The 17,697-nt window shown below is 35.5% G+C and overlaps 1 protein-coding gene across 1 annotated transcript in view; it reads right to left on the reverse strand.

Moving 5' to 3' along the window:
* The window catches only part of LOC132163250 (DNA polymerase epsilon catalytic subunit A), a 31,840-nt gene that overhangs the window by 12,193 nt on the left and 1,950 nt on the right, over window positions 1–17,697 (reverse strand). Inside the window, exons 5-32 of the mRNA XM_059573460.2 lie at window positions 15,944–16,104; window positions 15,658–15,746; window positions 15,326–15,543; window positions 13,492–13,578; window positions 13,154–13,288; window positions 12,167–12,289; window positions 11,496–11,579; window positions 10,635–10,799; window positions 10,341–10,517; window positions 9,139–9,252; window positions 8,778–8,882; window positions 7,836–7,954; window positions 7,596–7,737; window positions 7,425–7,519; window positions 7,084–7,189; window positions 6,917–6,996; window positions 6,625–6,801; window positions 6,326–6,413; window positions 6,103–6,183; window positions 5,879–6,022; window positions 5,543–5,638; window positions 5,133–5,333; window positions 3,379–3,433; window positions 3,153–3,295; window positions 2,593–3,065; window positions 1,965–2,112; window positions 1,678–1,875; window positions 1,484–1,558 (exon numbers count right to left, since the gene is read on the reverse strand). Coding sequence (XP_059429443.2) covers window positions 1,484–1,558; window positions 1,678–1,875; window positions 1,965–2,112; window positions 2,593–3,065; window positions 3,153–3,295; window positions 3,379–3,433; window positions 5,133–5,333; window positions 5,543–5,638; window positions 5,879–6,022; window positions 6,103–6,183; window positions 6,326–6,413; window positions 6,625–6,801; window positions 6,917–6,996; window positions 7,084–7,189; window positions 7,425–7,519; window positions 7,596–7,737; window positions 7,836–7,954; window positions 8,778–8,882; window positions 9,139–9,252; window positions 10,341–10,517; window positions 10,635–10,799; window positions 11,496–11,579; window positions 12,167–12,289; window positions 13,154–13,288; window positions 13,492–13,578; window positions 15,326–15,543; window positions 15,658–15,746; window positions 15,944–16,104 — 3,879 coding nt within the window. The remainder of the gene's footprint in view (window positions 1–1,483; window positions 1,559–1,677; window positions 1,876–1,964; window positions 2,113–2,592; window positions 3,066–3,152; window positions 3,296–3,378; window positions 3,434–5,132; window positions 5,334–5,542; window positions 5,639–5,878; window positions 6,023–6,102; window positions 6,184–6,325; window positions 6,414–6,624; window positions 6,802–6,916; window positions 6,997–7,083; window positions 7,190–7,424; window positions 7,520–7,595; window positions 7,738–7,835; window positions 7,955–8,777; window positions 8,883–9,138; window positions 9,253–10,340; window positions 10,518–10,634; window positions 10,800–11,495; window positions 11,580–12,166; window positions 12,290–13,153; window positions 13,289–13,491; window positions 13,579–15,325; window positions 15,544–15,657; window positions 15,747–15,943; window positions 16,105–17,697) is intronic.

Consider the following 17,697-nt stretch of genomic DNA (forward strand, 5'->3'; position numbering starts at 1 on the left):
CTATTGAAGCATTTCTGGGCTATGGTACGTGGGAAACTACGACTAGATTCATCCCTAAAGACCCTTGAATCCTCCACCATCTTCAGCTCAGTGAAGATGTTCGCTAGCCAAACCGCATCTCTCCATTCCAGCCGTATCCAATGCGTCTTACCCCTGCATCTCTCTTGTAGCTTCAGCACCGTATCTCCATCCTTTACCATCATCATAAATTCCTTAGACTCCACCGTCCAGGCCCTTGACAACCCCATTGGAACTCAGAACTCAACTTAACATGATCATAAGCCCTTTCAATATCCAATTTGCATAGCACCCTTGGATTCCCAAATCTGATACTGCTATCAAGGCATTCATTAGCAATGATAATGGAGTCTAGAATTTGCCTTACCCTATGAATGCATTCTGAAAGTTTGAAATAATCTTCTCCAAAAAATATTTCAACCTGTTGGCAAGAACTTTGGCAACAATTATATAAACTCCACCCATTAGAAGTTTATCCTATTATGCCTTCCCGAGGTTTCTAAAAATAAAAGCAAAAGAAATTGCATATGATGCCTCTATCACACCTTAAAGAGTTCTTAAGGTCATCTTAAACACAACTAGGCGGAACTTGCTGGACTTCTTGGTGCCTGATTACAGATTGCAACTTGCATAATGGATAATAAAGTCATAAGTGGTACTCATAAGTCTAAAATTTGAGGAAACTTCACTTACACCCCTCAAAGTATAAGCGGTTTTGTAATCATAACCTTGAAGTTTAAAAATTTGCAATGTCGGTATCCCATGTTTCAATCCCTTTTAATTTCACCCATTTTTTGTTAAAATGTCCAAAATGCCCCTTGTTTTTTTTAAAAATGAAACAAGAAAAAGATTTAAAATTCTGGTGACCCACAGCTGGCCGTGGGTCAATACAAGCACTTTTTTTTTCTTTTTTTTTTTTTTTTTGAATTTTCATTTCTTTTTTTTTTTTTTTCTCTTAAAAAATGGGGCATTTTGGGCATTTTAACAAAAAATGTGAAATTGAAAAGAGCTAAAACATAACACCGACATTGAAAATTTTTAAACTTTGAGGTGATGTCAACATAAGTTGTACCTTGTTTTTTCTTTTGCTAGCTCAAGGACAGTGTTAAGTGCTAATAAATTTGAAGTCGCAGCAATACATTATATGTTGAAACAGTAATGTTAGTTTGCCATCTGCAAACAAAACACCCCACATTGCTGTTAATGCACAATCAGAAAACATTAAACCACAAACCATATAGGAGATTTCCTAACATATGTCCATTGATTTGTAGCCAACATGATAATGCAAGTACAATTACCATGAAACAGAAGTTTTAGAAACTTGTGACATTTACAATAGATGACGACTAGTAATATAACAAATCATGCACAGGGTACACAAACAAGAACTATAAGTGATTATTTTATTTTATTTTATTTCATTTCTGAAATGATAAGTATACACGGATTAGGGTATGCTGACCTCAACTTCAGGGTCTGCAAGGAGGGCTGCAAGCTTTTTGCTATATTTTCTAAATTGATCTTCGTTGATGATAACCTATTAAAATTCATCAAAGAGGAAGAAAATTAAACCACAAATACTATGCAAATGAAAAAAAAAAAAAAAAGGTAAAAGGACCATCGTTATAACTTTAAAAGCCATAACACCAGACATACCTCGTACAAGTTATAGCTATGCCTTCCATGAGGAAGAATCTTGTTTACACGCCTTCCCAGAAATTCTTCTGTTACAGGTGCTTTTGAGTTGAGGTAAAATACTCTAGAAACAGTCATAGGAATCTTAAGCATGATTCCTTCTACAGCAACCCAGGCAAAAAATTGGCCATTCTCTGAACTTGGAACTAGCTGTATAATCTGAATGAGAGAAAGATGAGCTTAAGCTTTCAAATACTAATCATTTCATCCAAGTTTCAAGTGTTCAAAATGAACTTAAATCACATTACCTGCCAGTGGCAGCGTGTTAGGGCTACTTCAGGCCTCCTAAAGTATGAACTGACACCAGATCTGCCCTGAGTATCTTTCTGATTTATCCCACTACCCAGCAGTTCAGAAACACCATTACCACAGAGTGGAGTCCGTGAATTGCTCAATCTGTCAAGGTCACAGACATTTAACTAAGTAGTAGATATTAACGCCTTCGGGTAAAATATATCTAAGCTTACATAAGGAGACACCCACATCGCAGAAGGTCGAATAAAGATTAAGGGCCAGTAATGTTTTTCCTATGAAATTTGGATGGTTATAATCACATACAATCTAAGCCACAAATCAGTCATTTGGAAGGCCACCAAAAAGTGGAGAATAGATAAGTTTGACCTTTCAGTTAAATTATTATATGCCAAACGCAAATGGAAATTCTATTTCATTTCATAAATAATTTTATCTAAAACTCTGGTTACTTGAACGCTGTTTATTTGATCTATTGTAAGGAAGAAAACTCAAAATAGAAGATAATCTACTATGCAAATCTCTAAATCTGTATGAACAACATTTTGTACCATATCTCAACCTGTATGGAAATTTTCCAAGACATCAAAATGAGCTTTTATGTGTAGGTAACAAAGAACGTACCTTTGCCTCTTCCTCCTCTCCAAATTATCTTTCCACTTTCTTTTCTTCAGTTCAAGCCATCCCCGATAATCAACATTTCTGTCCATATTTTCAGAAGAGCGAGCATTTTCTTGCAACGGTAGAGACTCTTGAAGCACATTTTCACTATGATCAGTTTGTTGTTGCAGGGAGCCTACTTGGCCGTTTGTCTTGGCCGAATGTTGTCCATTATTAACTTCGTAGGTACGAACAATAGGTCTAGGTCCATTTATAGAACTGCTGCTTTTGTTTCGGAAGTCTTCCAAATCTTCGACAATTTTTTCATTCATCAAACTATTGGTTTCAACAGCATCAATATTCTTTTTTAACAAACCATTCCTGTTCAATGAGCTGAACATATCAACTAATTTGCGTTGTCGAAACTTGTCCTCCTTCTCACGAACCTTTTTATGCAGCCAATCAGGATGGACTACCCTGGGAACAGGATTCACAACCTGAAGAATTGAAATCATCAAACAGAAGGCACACAAAAGAGAAAGGGAGGTAGATAACTTTGATGAATAACAAAGAACCAACAAAACCTTTTGCATTGCTGCAGGAATGGTAATAATTTTCTGAATTGATGAACTAAGCCTCTGCTTGTAATAAGACCAGTCAATAATGGATCGAATGCCAACATCTGATGAAATCTTGCACCATTTCCGGACATAAAACTTCATTATCTCTGCAAGTTTGAAGACGTGCCTGCTTTCTTTAGTAAATAAACAGCAAGAAATGAAATTCAAGAAAACCATGGCAGAACTTTACCAGCATCAGTTTCAAATATTGCAACAGGAACAGCACGCTCACTTACAGGTGTTCCCTACTCACATAACAGAAAAACAATCTTCCAATTAAAATAAACCCACAAAATAAAAGAAAGAAGAAAAAAAGGAGACTTGAAAAATTAAAAATAATTTTATTTTTTGATAAATATGCTGTGTATTAGAATACCAGTAACTGAAATAGCAAAGCGAGATGAAATAAGCACATCAGTAATCCATATCACTGAGAGAATCTACGAGAAGTAACAACATCATCTAATGAGTAGTCCTTCCAAACTTTTTAGGAAATAAGTAATGTATAAAACAAATGGTGTAAGCTAAAGAAAACAACAGATGAGAAAAAATAGTTTATGTTTATGACATAACTATTATAAGACACATGGAATCTCTCCTTAAGAAGTCATAACGAAAAAGAAAGAAAACCTTGAGAGAAAGAACATGTAGCAGAATGGACAATAACTATCAGGTTCAAATTTGTGATATTGGAATCTTGAGGGCATCTTTTTCCTACTTACCAAGAATCTTCCTATGTATCTGCTATCTAATACATCCTCACCTGGTATGGGAAATTAAAGCGACTTTGTTTCTGATGTATCCAGACTTGTATAAGCATGAGAAGCTTAAGAAATTGGCATGTGCAGCATTTAACAAAGCTAACTAACCTAACTCTCACAGGGCAAACTTAAAAGAAGAAGATGATTATGATGATAGCTGAAAGTTTCCATCAAATTAAGTTAAAGTACACTTCAGTGAGAACCAATAGACCATACAAGAGAATGAGATAAAGGATGTATTATCGAGTGATTGATTTACTAGCTTCGATGAAGTAAACTTTTTACATGATGCGTAGAATATGATAGCTCAAGTGAGTGTACCAGTGAAGTTGCAAAATAGCAACTAAAATCAAGCTCAGAATTCCAAATAATTTTTGTTGTGGTCAGAAGCATGAAAGACAATGAGTCAAAAAAGTTGTTGAAAACACTCAGGCAAAGAGAAGTTTGTGGCCCAAATAGTGATGTTTCTGATGTGACAAGGGCAGAAAAGCAATTATGATGGGATAAATCATGTTGGCGTTGCTTCCACAGTTGCTGATGATTCATGAGGCCCTGAAGAGTACAAAATTGCTCTTTCATTATTCCACTTGGAACGATTTTCACAGAAAATCCCATCTCAGTAGTGCAAAATAGATCAGCTACCCATATTGGGTGAAAGTCAACACAAGGCACAGAATGCCAGATCGACTATCATGATACCCTTCTAGAGCTGGTATAACATAGCCCCTGGTATTTTACCTAAACACTCCAGAAAGAAGGAACTGACAAATAACCTTCCCTCATTGTTTTACTGCCAGTGAGGACTGTACATTTATGCACTATCAGGCAACATAATCAATTTTGGGGACAATATAGACACTGTATTGCTATTATATTGACTTCACTACAGCAATAAATTCTGGAAGACTTTATTTGCAATGATACTCATCTAAACAAAACTCTAAATCCAACCAGATAATGTCCGCTACTATAACCTTTTCCCAAGGATATAAACTATTTTTTTAAAACTTTTATTATGTATGGATGCATACTACCCATACTGAAACCTATTCCTGATTGTTCACTTGATTTTGCAGACAATGACCCTATGATATCAGAAGATAAGAAAGTTCATAGGCTAAGTACACACCACATAAAAGGATCCATAATGCATCCATTTCCAGTGCTAAAATCAAGAACATACTTTAGGTTCACATGCAACGACATACTGGCAGCGGAGTCCCTTATCTTTAACCATTGTATCACCAAGAAAATCAGCAAGGCGTCTTGCTGTGGTCACTGCACATGACTTTTGTTCACCATAGTCAACTAAGGACTTGCTCATAGTGCTTGATTCTGATATGTAATCAAGCAGCTCACTGTCCACAACATCCTTTCCTTGATTCTGAGAGAAGAAACAAAAGAAAATAAAGGAAAAAAAAAAACTGAGCAATCCCTGACTGAAACCTGAAATAATCATACAACTTTGAACATCCTCAATTATCAATAAAATAAAAGGAGAGAAAAAAAGGGTTCTACAAGTAACCCCAGAGCTATACTTTAAACGCAGCAACATGTGATACTAAAAAACAATACATCAAATTGTTTGCGTACATCAAGAAGATCAAGCCAGCGGTTTGCGACAGAAGCTACAGCTGAATAGCATTCCTCTAGGGTGGATCCATGGAGAAACTTATCGAAGAGCTCAGCCTGCAAATAAGAAAGTATTTTACATATAGAAGAAGACAATCTGGAAAAAGTTATGTCAAATGGATCTAGAGTGACTACTAAAATGAACATAGAATTGGTTCTTTTTTCTTTTCAGTCTGTAGAAAAAGTTGGCTGCATACAGCATCAACAAAGGTCTCTCATGATAAACCACAGTGAAGGAGAAACAAGCCCCACTCTATAGCAGGTAACAAGTGGGGGCATATTAAAATAAGAGATTACCTGGAAAACTTTGATGAGCTTCAGCTCACCTCTACGCTTGATCTCAAAACCTTTAAGCTCAGCAAGGGTTCCATCATCATTAAAAACAGCATAACGCTTCTTAATTAGGATTCCTTCTTCCTTAGACGCAGGAAGAATCATTGCCTACATGGAAAATTAAGCAGATGACTAACACAAATATAATGAAGAACAAATTCATAGTTAAAATCCATATTCAACATTACCTTGTATGGTCCATCCACTTCAAATTCAATTGAGCATTCACTATGAGTTTTATATATTTTGTTGATAGGATCTGATAGTGTCTGTAAAACAGAGTCATTAGAACTTCAGGAAATGCTGTAGTTAACACAGGCAACCATAGTTATACACAATATATTAAGCATAAACAGAATGGCACAAAATACACCAGGAAGTAAACAATCAAGAAAAAGGTTCCAAGCTGACCTGGTATTGATCATTTGTATTGTTTCTAGCCACATCAACATTAAGCATAACACACGGATATGAGATTGTCAGCTTCTTCTTCAAGTCTCTGAAATATACATTTCCCATAAGGCAGTCAGTGTCTTTAGATATTCAACAACCATAGTCTCAAAAATCAGAATGAAAACTTGTATAATGCCGATAAATTTGGCAACAAGTGGCACAAATAAAATGAATTCAATGTAATTGATGAGGATTTTGACGCCTGCTGTATTTAATAAGTGCAATAACTATGTAAACCATGAAGGGCCAGACCATACTTGGTTTTGAAAGTAAAGTTCTCCGGAAAAGATCCAGGGAGCACACACCAGATACCATCTGTATCTAATTCTAGTGGCTTTCCGATTTTTTCAACCAACAAGCGAGCATTCTGAATTATTTTTGCTCCTGTATATGTCACTACTCCAGCCATTTCCATGGAGTACCATCTTGCACCCCTGGAAGAAAAACATGTAATAGCATCACTTGAAAGATAACACAAACATGGATGCCACTGTAACAGCAGACTGCACGTAATAAAAATTTATAACCAAATGGAAGTCACAAACTCACTTGCGCATGACATATCCATAGAACGAATTAAGTATGCACTTATGAGCAAGTTGTAACGAATCATAAAGCACTACCAAATCCTGCAATAATTATATGAGACTTGTCACTCATCATCACATATTGACTACGTTCCAATCATCCAATAAGCTTAAGCATAATAGCTGTACTTGTGCTTCCTGGATTTTTATAGAATTTCCACTAGCCTTGGCTTCTGACAACTTCCCTTTCCAAACCTTGTTAAGCCCTTTGTATTCATACCTTCTGTCCCGAAAGCTGAACAGGATCAAAAGAAAATATGACCAAGTGGAGAAAAAAAAAAGTCAGGAGTAGAGATGCATACAAAAGATTTATCTTATCTATCAATCTCACATTTATAGAATGCAGCCCTAGTAACAATTCATTTCCAAGGACTTTGTTAGCATTATCCACGCTTGCAGAACAAAGGACTGTCATTCTTGAATATTTAGCATGCATAAGTTATAACATAAAAAAATATTTAACTGCTCACCTACAAACAGTGTCAACATAAAATGGGTTTTCCCGCATGCAGATCCCTGCTTCTCGGAGTTCAGTAACTGGCTTGTCAAGTACCCGTTTATAAGCCTGCAAAAGACAGCAAACTTTAGTCTCTTAGGTATTACTTAAGCAAACATGTCTACTAAGACGTTGAGAAATATACCTTCTGACAGTATTTCTTTAGACGCTCTTTTAGCCTTGACTGTTGGTCTGTCTTTGGTAGGTCAAGAAAAGATTTTGACAACTGACCTTCGGCACGATCAACAAACTCTGACTCAATTTGCTTCTTCAAATGGTAATAGTCACTGAAGTTATTCAAGGTGATGTCCAAACACAATCATCAGTTAGTCTTTAACCGATACATCCATAGAAATATAGGAAGGCTAAAAGAAGAAATAAACACCTTTTCTTTGCCATGAATGTCTCTCCACGCCAAACCCATTCAAGCTTTCGTAGACAAGTTTTGCCTGGACGGTTGAAATCACATGCAGTGCAGACCTCATCTGTAACTATTGATGGTGGCTGAAATAAAACAAGAAGAAACCTGAGTATATATTGATAGCAATGCTATGTCTTCAAGGAGAGGGGGACACGATAACAACAATTGAAGATGCTAATGGACAAAAACAAAAATATACTTTTTTTCATAAACTACGAATATATCAGCTAAGATTGGACAGGAAGAAACTGTAATACAATAATCAGGAGATAACTTTTTGACAAAGAAACAAGATAGTTATAATCAGCCACATTCCTACTGCAACGCAAAGTGATTTGACTGAAATCTAGGAAAAGAAACAGAGCCATTTCCTTTCTAAGGATAGGAAAGTCATTTTATAATGTAAAGTAAAGTGAGCCTGCAATGTCCATAATTGTTGGCAAGGATATCCAGTGAAAAGCATTAGAAGTGGTTGGGATCTGTTTCATGGTCAAAACAATATCCGTTTTGAGCTCACTCTTAATTTGATTAAGTCATTATTCTTGAAATTTGTGTACAATTAGACGACTATTACAGACAGAATCCATTTCAATTTCTTTTTGAGAATTCCTTGAGCTTTTGAACTTAAAATGCAATATTTTAGGAGATTTTCTTGTACTTTTCCTGTTTATTTGAGCTTTCTCCTTTGATTTATTAATTTATTCTGTACTTCATCAAAAAATTTGCAGTGTGGAAATTCTTATGTCATGATGTCATATACCTCATATCAAAGTGAAACACATTGCACACTTGCAATATATTTTATAAGCAGATGGCAAAAGCAAACCAAAAATACACACAAAAAAAAAATAAATAAATAAAAAGACTGCCATCCACAAAAAGTTTAAAGCATTTATAATAGCATACCTGAAGCCTGTTTGTTAAAATAATGTTTGGATACATTGCAGCTACATCAAGATGATAAATAAGGGGGCATTCTTCACGAATAGGTTCATCTCGCAATCTGACAAGCTGCAGAGGGAGGGAATTATCCAAAAACAATTCTTCAAGCATATCTCTTTATTGATTATATGTTAACATCACTTAGGTGAAAAAATATGTGGTAAAGAATAATGTTAAGAAAATATTACAGGAATAGCATGAAGAAATAGGATTTCTAAATTGCACAATAATACATTATTTAAAAGAAATCTGATGAACGTATTTTGGACATGGGGGTAACCCCTATAACCAGAACATATATGCTTGAAATAGCATGACACAGCACCTTTTCCATTATAGCATTCTTCACTTCATCATAATTGGACACTGATTCCAAGTCCAGCTTACCCTCTACTCTTATAGCATATTGCAAATCCCGGTCAAGGTTGTTGATCAGTTGCTGTAATTCAAAATACTCCAGCGTGAATCAAGTACATTCGCAAAGCTTAAATAATAAACTAAATAAGAATTAGGAAATCTTAATTGAGTAGCATTTGATTAGGCACATTAAGAACTATTTCTTTTTTCTTTTAAAAAAAAAAAAAAAAAAGAGTAACAAATTCGGTAAAGCAGCTTCCAGGAAATCTTAAAAAAGGAATGAATCAATCTTGAAGGAAGTTGTTACATTGAAATATCTAGGAAGAAAAAGTATAGCATTACGAGACAAGTGATATCACAAGTTAACAATATTCAACCGGTGTGAACCACACAAAGAATTTTACAGAACATATAGTATGTTTGTACCCATACATCATCATTTGGACCATACACACCCACAAAAGCCCATTCAAAACTATCACTAACACTTCTAAAAGAGCATGCAACCATAACATTCCCCACACAATCCTCGATCTTCTCCCCCACCCGCCTGTCCCACATTAACAATATCCCTCCAGAAGCCCCTCTCGACCCCAAGTATGACCAATCCACATGTTGACAACCCCATAAACTACACACCACATCCTTAGAAATAGACTCCAATTTAGTCTCTTGTAAACAGTATCTGCCTTCCATTCTTTAATAAGATCTCTAATCCTATACCTTTCATCCCTCTCACATTCCATGATACAATTTTATGTTTCACTAGACATACCATGATATAATTTTGTGTGACACTTTTGTCCAAAAAACTGTGTATGATACCTTTACTTCAAATGAGCAGAGAGGTTTATACAGTTTTTTGGACAAAAGAGTCGCACAAAATAGAATAAATTCGCTAGATAGTGAACTATGAATTTTATACAAAGCAAAACAAACAAAAAAGTATGAGTGTCTAGCCAGATGAGATGCTTGTATTAACAGGGATAGTTTACCAGTTTTTATCAATTTTTAGTAAAGACTAGTTTCAATGAAACCGTAATGGCAGACAATGTAGAAATAAAGGATGAGCACTAAATCAAAACGGAAGCATAAGTCATTTTAAAACTACTTAAACTGAATGTCCGCTCAATAACAGCAGTACATGAAATAGAACAAGAAATGCTATACCTCATAGGCAGATGGATCAAGGTTGAAACTAGTAGGAATATCAGATCTAAAAACTCCACTTTCAAGGCATTCCACATGGCCACCTATATATGTCTCACTCTCAAGAAGGTGACTATTGTAAAACTTCTCTGGGTCAGATTGGTGTTTGTTAGGGCAGATAACATTAGCCTTGTATGCCTGTAAAGGTAGCAAAACTACAAGTGAAACTGGGAGAAACTTAATAGCTTAATGGTGGAATAATTTGCCTTACAAAGAAGTTTAAAAGCTTCAGAATGCATGTGCACAAGAACCCACCTGAACCATAAGAAGCATTTCACAAAGGGTCCCACTACCTTTGCGTAAAACCTCATCTGGCGACATGGGTATAATAGTAGCAAGAGAGAAAATGAAGGGATGAACATAGGTCATGTACAAGTAGTAAGTTGCAACAGCATCAGAAACAGAATAGGAGGCCATCATCTGTGATAACATTTCAACAACAGAAAGTAAAAGTATTAGTAATGTTCTCAAGAAGGTAATGTACAAACAAAAAAGGAAAAGAAAGAAAAAGAGGCAAAAATCAAACAGAAGTTTCAACTGAAAATTCTACTAACAGGTAATAACAGGAGATGATGCACAACAAGGGAAAAATATTTTGACAGTGCTGACTGCCAAGAAAAAGAAGTACCATTCCTAGGCACATCAAACCTGAGACCATGACATTAGCACTTGGGTTACAGGTGTCGGATGTGTTGGGAACCAGCAACTTCCATATATATAATATGTCTTTCCATATATGTGTGTGTAGTTAAGAAAGAGCAGATGTGAGCTTTCTTGCATTTGCTGGCTTATAAATCACCATATAGACAGACCTGTCCGGTGCCTCAACCCAAAGTGCAAGAAAGGTATTTAGTAACACGTCAGTGAGGTAGCCCAAACAATAACACCCACTTCAATTCTCGGTGGAAATTATCAGTATCAAACTGGCTAAGATTGGCTTATGCGCCCCCCCCCTCCCCCCCCCCCCCCAAAGAAAAAGAAATCCCAAACAAGGGAAAAAAAATGCAGCAATCATTAAACACGTCTCCAGGACTTCGTATAGTGATCCTTTTATCCTTCGTACACCATGTCAAATCAACAGTGCTACAACAGAAACACTATTTCCAGTCACTCCACCTGAGGTTTTTCTTTCGCAAAGCGAACCATGTCCTCAGGATTCACCTCCAGGGGATCATAACCCAACTTTGCTTTAGTAACAGCCTGACATAAGATCAAGAAAATGCAAACAAATTAGCTTTCTTATCATAGAACAATACATATTAGGAAAGGAAAGAACAAATTTACTTGACACTAAAAATATTGAAACAAGTAATAGATATTCTGTCATAATGACAAGAAGTAATTGATTTGTTCCCACAAGATGAATAGCACCCAGTGATCTAGGATAGGATATGAGAAAACTGTCAGGTATGCAGCTTCAGAAAAAATATGGCATGAAGTTCTTGAGTGCCTCATTTCTATAAAAATGTAATCCTGGTCCTTTAAAGAGACAAAACCCACCAAGAAGAAAGCTCGGTAAATAGTCCTCTCTATTAGCTAAATATGATATTCTTGTGGCAGTATACTGTTTCTTTTTTCAGTTTTGATCAACAGCAATAATCATAGCCAAGACCCCTTCCCAGCCCCACCCTTGTAGAAGCCATTAACAGTGTTGTGACAGCTTTGGCAATTTTACTGAGGTTACCCTACCGTGTATCTAAACATAAAAGCATCCATTCAAAAAATTTGTCCATCATCAATTCTTGTAAACTGAAATTTAATCTTTTAACTAATCCAACATATTGTACCTTTAGGCCTTGGCTTCCTTGAGGGAGATAACTATCACGTTTGACCCAAGCAAAACAATCTAGATGGCAAGCAAATTTAGCACGGCATTCCCCCTGATTCTTGTCACATTGAAATCCTACCTCCTGCAAGCCCAAAAAAGAAAAACAAAAGTCCAGAGGGGAAAAAAAACAATTATTTTTTTTTTGATAAGTAAAAAAAAAAAAAAACAATTATTTTTCATATGTAGCATATGCTTAAACCAAGAACTCCCATTGAGAACTGAAATGAGAATACCTCCTAGATCACATGTATATCAGAACAAGATTAACCTGACTTTCTAGAATAATAGTGTCAAACACATCGAGCCAATGATAGTATCAAGGTCCAAAGAAACATTTAAAAGAATTGAAATGTGTAACTTTCCTCAATTATTTATAATGTAATTTTTCATATGCTGAATTCAAAAAGACAAAACATGAAATTTTCAAGTATAATGCATGCCATCGGAGATACCAACAGAAGGCCAAAAACATACATGTGTAATAGGCGCCGTTGAATGGTGATAAAGCTAAAGATCAGAAAACTAAATATTGTGTAAAGCCACAGTTGAACTCAATAGTGTGCACAGCATTCGTAAAGCTTCAGTAGAATCTAGACAGTTCATGTGACACATGTTACAGGCAAAAACATAGACTCAGCAATTTGGAGTCCAGTTCAAGCCTTTAGCGGTAGAATGAATTCGTAAGTCTTTTACCAGAAGCAGCAAGCATTAGCCAATGGTAGATCAATGATTAGCTATAATAATAGCATTTACAACCATTGATCAAGTTAATAACCTACGAATAAACGAATTTTATAGAGTAACATAGAGAAAGGAAAACTTATGCCTGCAGCTAATGATATTTACATCTTTTCCTTCTCAGTGACTAAAAAGAAGCTCAAATTATTTTCTGATAATGTCATAATTCAACCAACAGAAATAAAAATAAAATAAAATAAAAACGTACTTCACTCATTTTCAACCCATGATAGGCTGCTCTGCTTTCCAAGAATGGCCAGTCAAAAAAATCACCATTGTATGTGACATAAATACCAGGCTTCACCTCTCGCATATGGGCAAACCAATGTCTAAGAAGCTCTACCTGCAAGAATGACCAGATAAATTAACAAAAATTATCTTTGCAAATATGCATGTCTATACGGACAAAGCATGCACACAGACACACAAACACACCATATCCACATGCATGCATGCCTACATACATAAATACATGCATAGATACACAGATATGTGTGTATACAAATACAGGTAAGTGTGTGTGTGGGTGTGCGCGCATATCATTACCTCATTTTCCACATTTGTCACTTTAAAAAATCCTTCAAATTCTGGTTTTGGAGTGTACTCCAAGTCCTCTATATCATCTCCAACACACTGAAGATAAACACAAATGGTGGATATTTATTAATAATTGCCGATGAAGAAACTGAGCCTATCAACAATTACAATGACATCACAACTAGGGGATCAATGGATAGCAGGCAATGACAATAATGAGACTTATGTAGCTGCATAAAAAATGAAAATCATTAAGCCTAATCAATTATCGCAGAAGGAAATCAAGTCTTATAGTACATAAGCTGTACAAATAATTTTTTTTATATATAAGTAATGTCATTATCATTAATTAAGGGCAAAGGGGCGCAACCCTAGTACACATGAAGTATATAAGAGAACCCCTAATATGGAAAAAAAATGAATATAAAATAAATAAATAAGAAGAAGAAGAAGAAGACAGACTCAAAATCTGCAAAACTAGAAACAAGCAACCTATGATAGGCAGATATCTAAGTATAGAATGTGTTGAACATAATCTTCCGGAACTCTGTTACCAAAGTCTCTACACCTTCAAAGCTCCAAACATTCCTCTCTCGCCAAATACACCACATTAAACACAATGGAGCCAACCTCCATACTTCCACAATTATACCACACCCAACATGTCCTTCCCAACTGACCAATAAATCAATCACCCGTATAGGCATAACCCACTGTAGACCAAACAAATTAACAATGGACTCCATAAACCCCTTATTACTTTACAATGAATCAATATGTGATCAATGGACTCCCCACTCTTCTTGCACATGCAACACCACTCAACCACCACAATATTCCTCTTTCTCAAATTATCGAGTGTCAATATTTCCCCTAATGTTGTTGTCAACACAAAAAACAGCACCCGCGAAGGAGCCTTGACTCTCTATATACTCTTCCAAGAAAAAGAGCATCCATTCTGGCTAGTTAACAGTTAATAAAATGACTTCACTTCAAACTTGCTCCCTTTGTACAAATAATAAAAGGAGTAATTCATTCCCAAAAAGAACTCACAACAACCACATACTAGCCGTAATCTTATCTATTATCAATTTGGTTATGCAAATACAAAGGTTCCATAGTGTTTTTGATAAGTATGGAACACAAAAGGAAGTGTTAGAAATATCTAAAATATTTAATGTCATTACTAAGATAGTAAATCATAGATGCTCTCAGGAGACAATCTACGATACTTGTTAACAAACTGAAATGTTAATTTTTCAACACAAAAGGAAGCGATCTGGCTATCATTGACTAGAAACAGCCATACAAGAGCCTTACACAGAATGCTTCGTATACCATCACCTGACCAAATATCAGTAGTAAAACCAGAAAAGAACTTTCTAAGAGTTGAAGTCTACGTAGTTGTAATAACTCTTCTGAATGCATCCCCCACCCACGCCCATCAGCTCTTAAAGATGCATTTATGAGAGACTTTAGCTTTTACCAATATTTTCCAAAACTCAGAATCAAAACCCATATTTTTTATTTATTTTTTGATAAGTAGAATCAAAACCCATATTATACTCTACATTTCAGGCTGATAAATCGCAGTTATCTGAGAACAGAGAACAAGATTAAGTTGAAGCATATAAACCAAAAAATGCATCAAATGCAACTAACTTGTTAAAAAGTTATTATCTTTAAATACTTAAAAATAAATAAATAAATAAATAAAAGTTGTTAAAAAGTTGTGCAACTCTTATGCTACATATGTCACAGACAAAAGGAATCACAAAATATTGTTCTAGAGCGAGTGAAGAAATTACTGAAGAAGCATTAAGCTTAAGCTTGTCATGTGTACCTCCCTGTTAATAATCAAGTACCCTTGCCCATCAACCATGTATGAGATCATCATTATTAAATCGTATTCAGCATCAGGAAATTTCAAAGGAAGCTTTGTGGTCTCAATATCAAATGCACAAACATGCACTTCAGCACGTTGCAAAAGATCTGTCCTCTTCTCAAGCATAAGACCAGTACTGGATACACTAACGTCATACCACTGCCCACTTCGTATATCTAAGTCACATGAAATTCTAAGCATCTCAGAAAGAGAAGGTAAATAAAACATAGATTCTTAATTAATATCAAGCTTTAGTAAATTCAAAACCAATAGAAAGAAATAAGAATCACCCTTGTCAATGGCAAAGCGAACATGGTAGGGAACATCGTACTCGCGGAGATCAACTATACAGTCTATAAAATCTTGAGGTCTTTGCTCTCTGCAAATCAAGCATCAAAGTAGTTTTAGATTAGGAAAGAGATAATACTTGTGATGAGAAGCAAAAGGTCAGCTATAAATGAGAACTGCAGAAAGAAAAACAGTAACCTTTCCACTAAAAGAGAAACTAATATGATTGCATGGAATAATGGCTGGCCCAATGCAAATGGAACCTGAATCTGGAGAATAAAGCCTTACCTTTTTCCTGTTATTATGGATTCATATGCTTCTGCAGCATCAAATTTTGCCTGGTTTCTTTCAACAACATGCAATAGGTCGCTCTTCACATTCATTAATTGTTGAACAGTTTCAAAAGATAGCTTTAAATAAGATTTGCGCAAGCCAGACAAATGGTTTTTCTGTCCAGGAGCATACAAAGATATCAGAATGCATTTGTGGGGAGAAATACATACAAAAAATTTCCACAAGAACAAGTAATGACAACAATATGCTAGGCATGTGATATTTAATCACCAATCATAACAAGACACTATACTAAACAAAGCAGGTCAAAGATACAGATTATAAAAATATCTCCAACAATATAAAATGTCTCCAACAATATATTTAAGCATGGTACAATCTAAACACTTCAGAAATATGATTATCAGAAATATGGTTGTAGAATCGACAACCATACACCCTATGGTGAGAATCCCATACAAGGAAAGATACCAAAATAGAAAGAATACCTGTGCCTTAAGCAATCGCCTCAGTTGCACAACATAAATTTATGAATAGTACAAAGCTGAATGTAGCAACATCCACATTGTGGTTTCTTGACTCCAAAAGTGGCTGGATTAATGTAAACTGCACAGTTTTGCAGTCTAACTAAAACAAAGGGCAGCAACACACCAGTGTATGACAACCGGCTTATTGTGTAAGAACACTACTAGATCCACACCATGCTAATGTCAAGGGACATGTGGCATGGTAAGAGCCCCTTTAGGAAGACATCTCTCTCTTTTTTTTTTTCTTTTTTTTAAAAGGTAATTTCAACCAATTCTACAATAAGAACCTGACTAACAGTCATCATGTGACAGTTCCCCATTCAACATTTAAAGCATCTCAATAGTATTGTCATGAGAGGCACAGTGAAAATCTTTATAAAGAAGGATAACACACAAGGTGATCAATGTAATTTGGTGGGGGCTAGGGGTTTTTCTTCATAAAGAAGGATAACATACAAGGGGATCAACTTTCCTAGTCAAAGTCTAGATTTTTTGCCAACACTCTAGTTTTGCCAAATGAATTTGATGCATATTTCATTGAAGAACAAGAATCATGAGAATTGCAAGATAGCGACCAATTTGTAATTTTTCTTGTTGCCATTTGTAGGCATATGATAGAAATAGCTACTCTGTGCCTGTTAACAACCATCACCATATAATCTTAATTTTCATTGTAAACAAGCCCGATATTGCCACATAGATATTCAATAGTTTTCAAGTTTTCACACTGCATGTGTGATGTTAATGTTGCATATAATTTATGCTGATACATAACTAGGCATATTTCATTATTGCAAGACTTTCTCTCACAATGGTTAATCCAACAAGAACACAGCCAATTTCCTCTTCCCTTAGTCTTAAATGCCGCCAATATCCTTCCCCTTGGTGCTCTCCCCAATTTCCCCATATTGTTAGCTAATTGCATTTACCCGGCAGACTAACCAGATATACCCATTTCCTCAAGTTCTCCTAACTCAAAATGTATAATTTTGAATGAAGCTCTATTTTTTGGCGCCATGACTACACATGCTCCTTATATATAGTTTTGTTCCACAACATTTTTTTTTATATATAATTAATCCAAATATCATTAAAAGCGTAAGGCACCCCATGTGCACAGGAAGTATACAAGAGAAGCCACCTCTAATAAACTAAAGGAAACCAAATAATAAAATTTTTCTCTTAGAGAATTCAAGTAAAAAGGTTTGATGGCTACAGAAA

The sequence above is a fragment of the Corylus avellana genome, chromosome 8 (genome assembly GCF_965113065.1).
Source record: "Corylus avellana chromosome 8, dhCorAvel1.hap1.2, whole genome shotgun sequence".
NCBI lineage: Eukaryota > Viridiplantae > Streptophyta > Magnoliopsida > Fagales > Betulaceae > Corylus > Corylus avellana.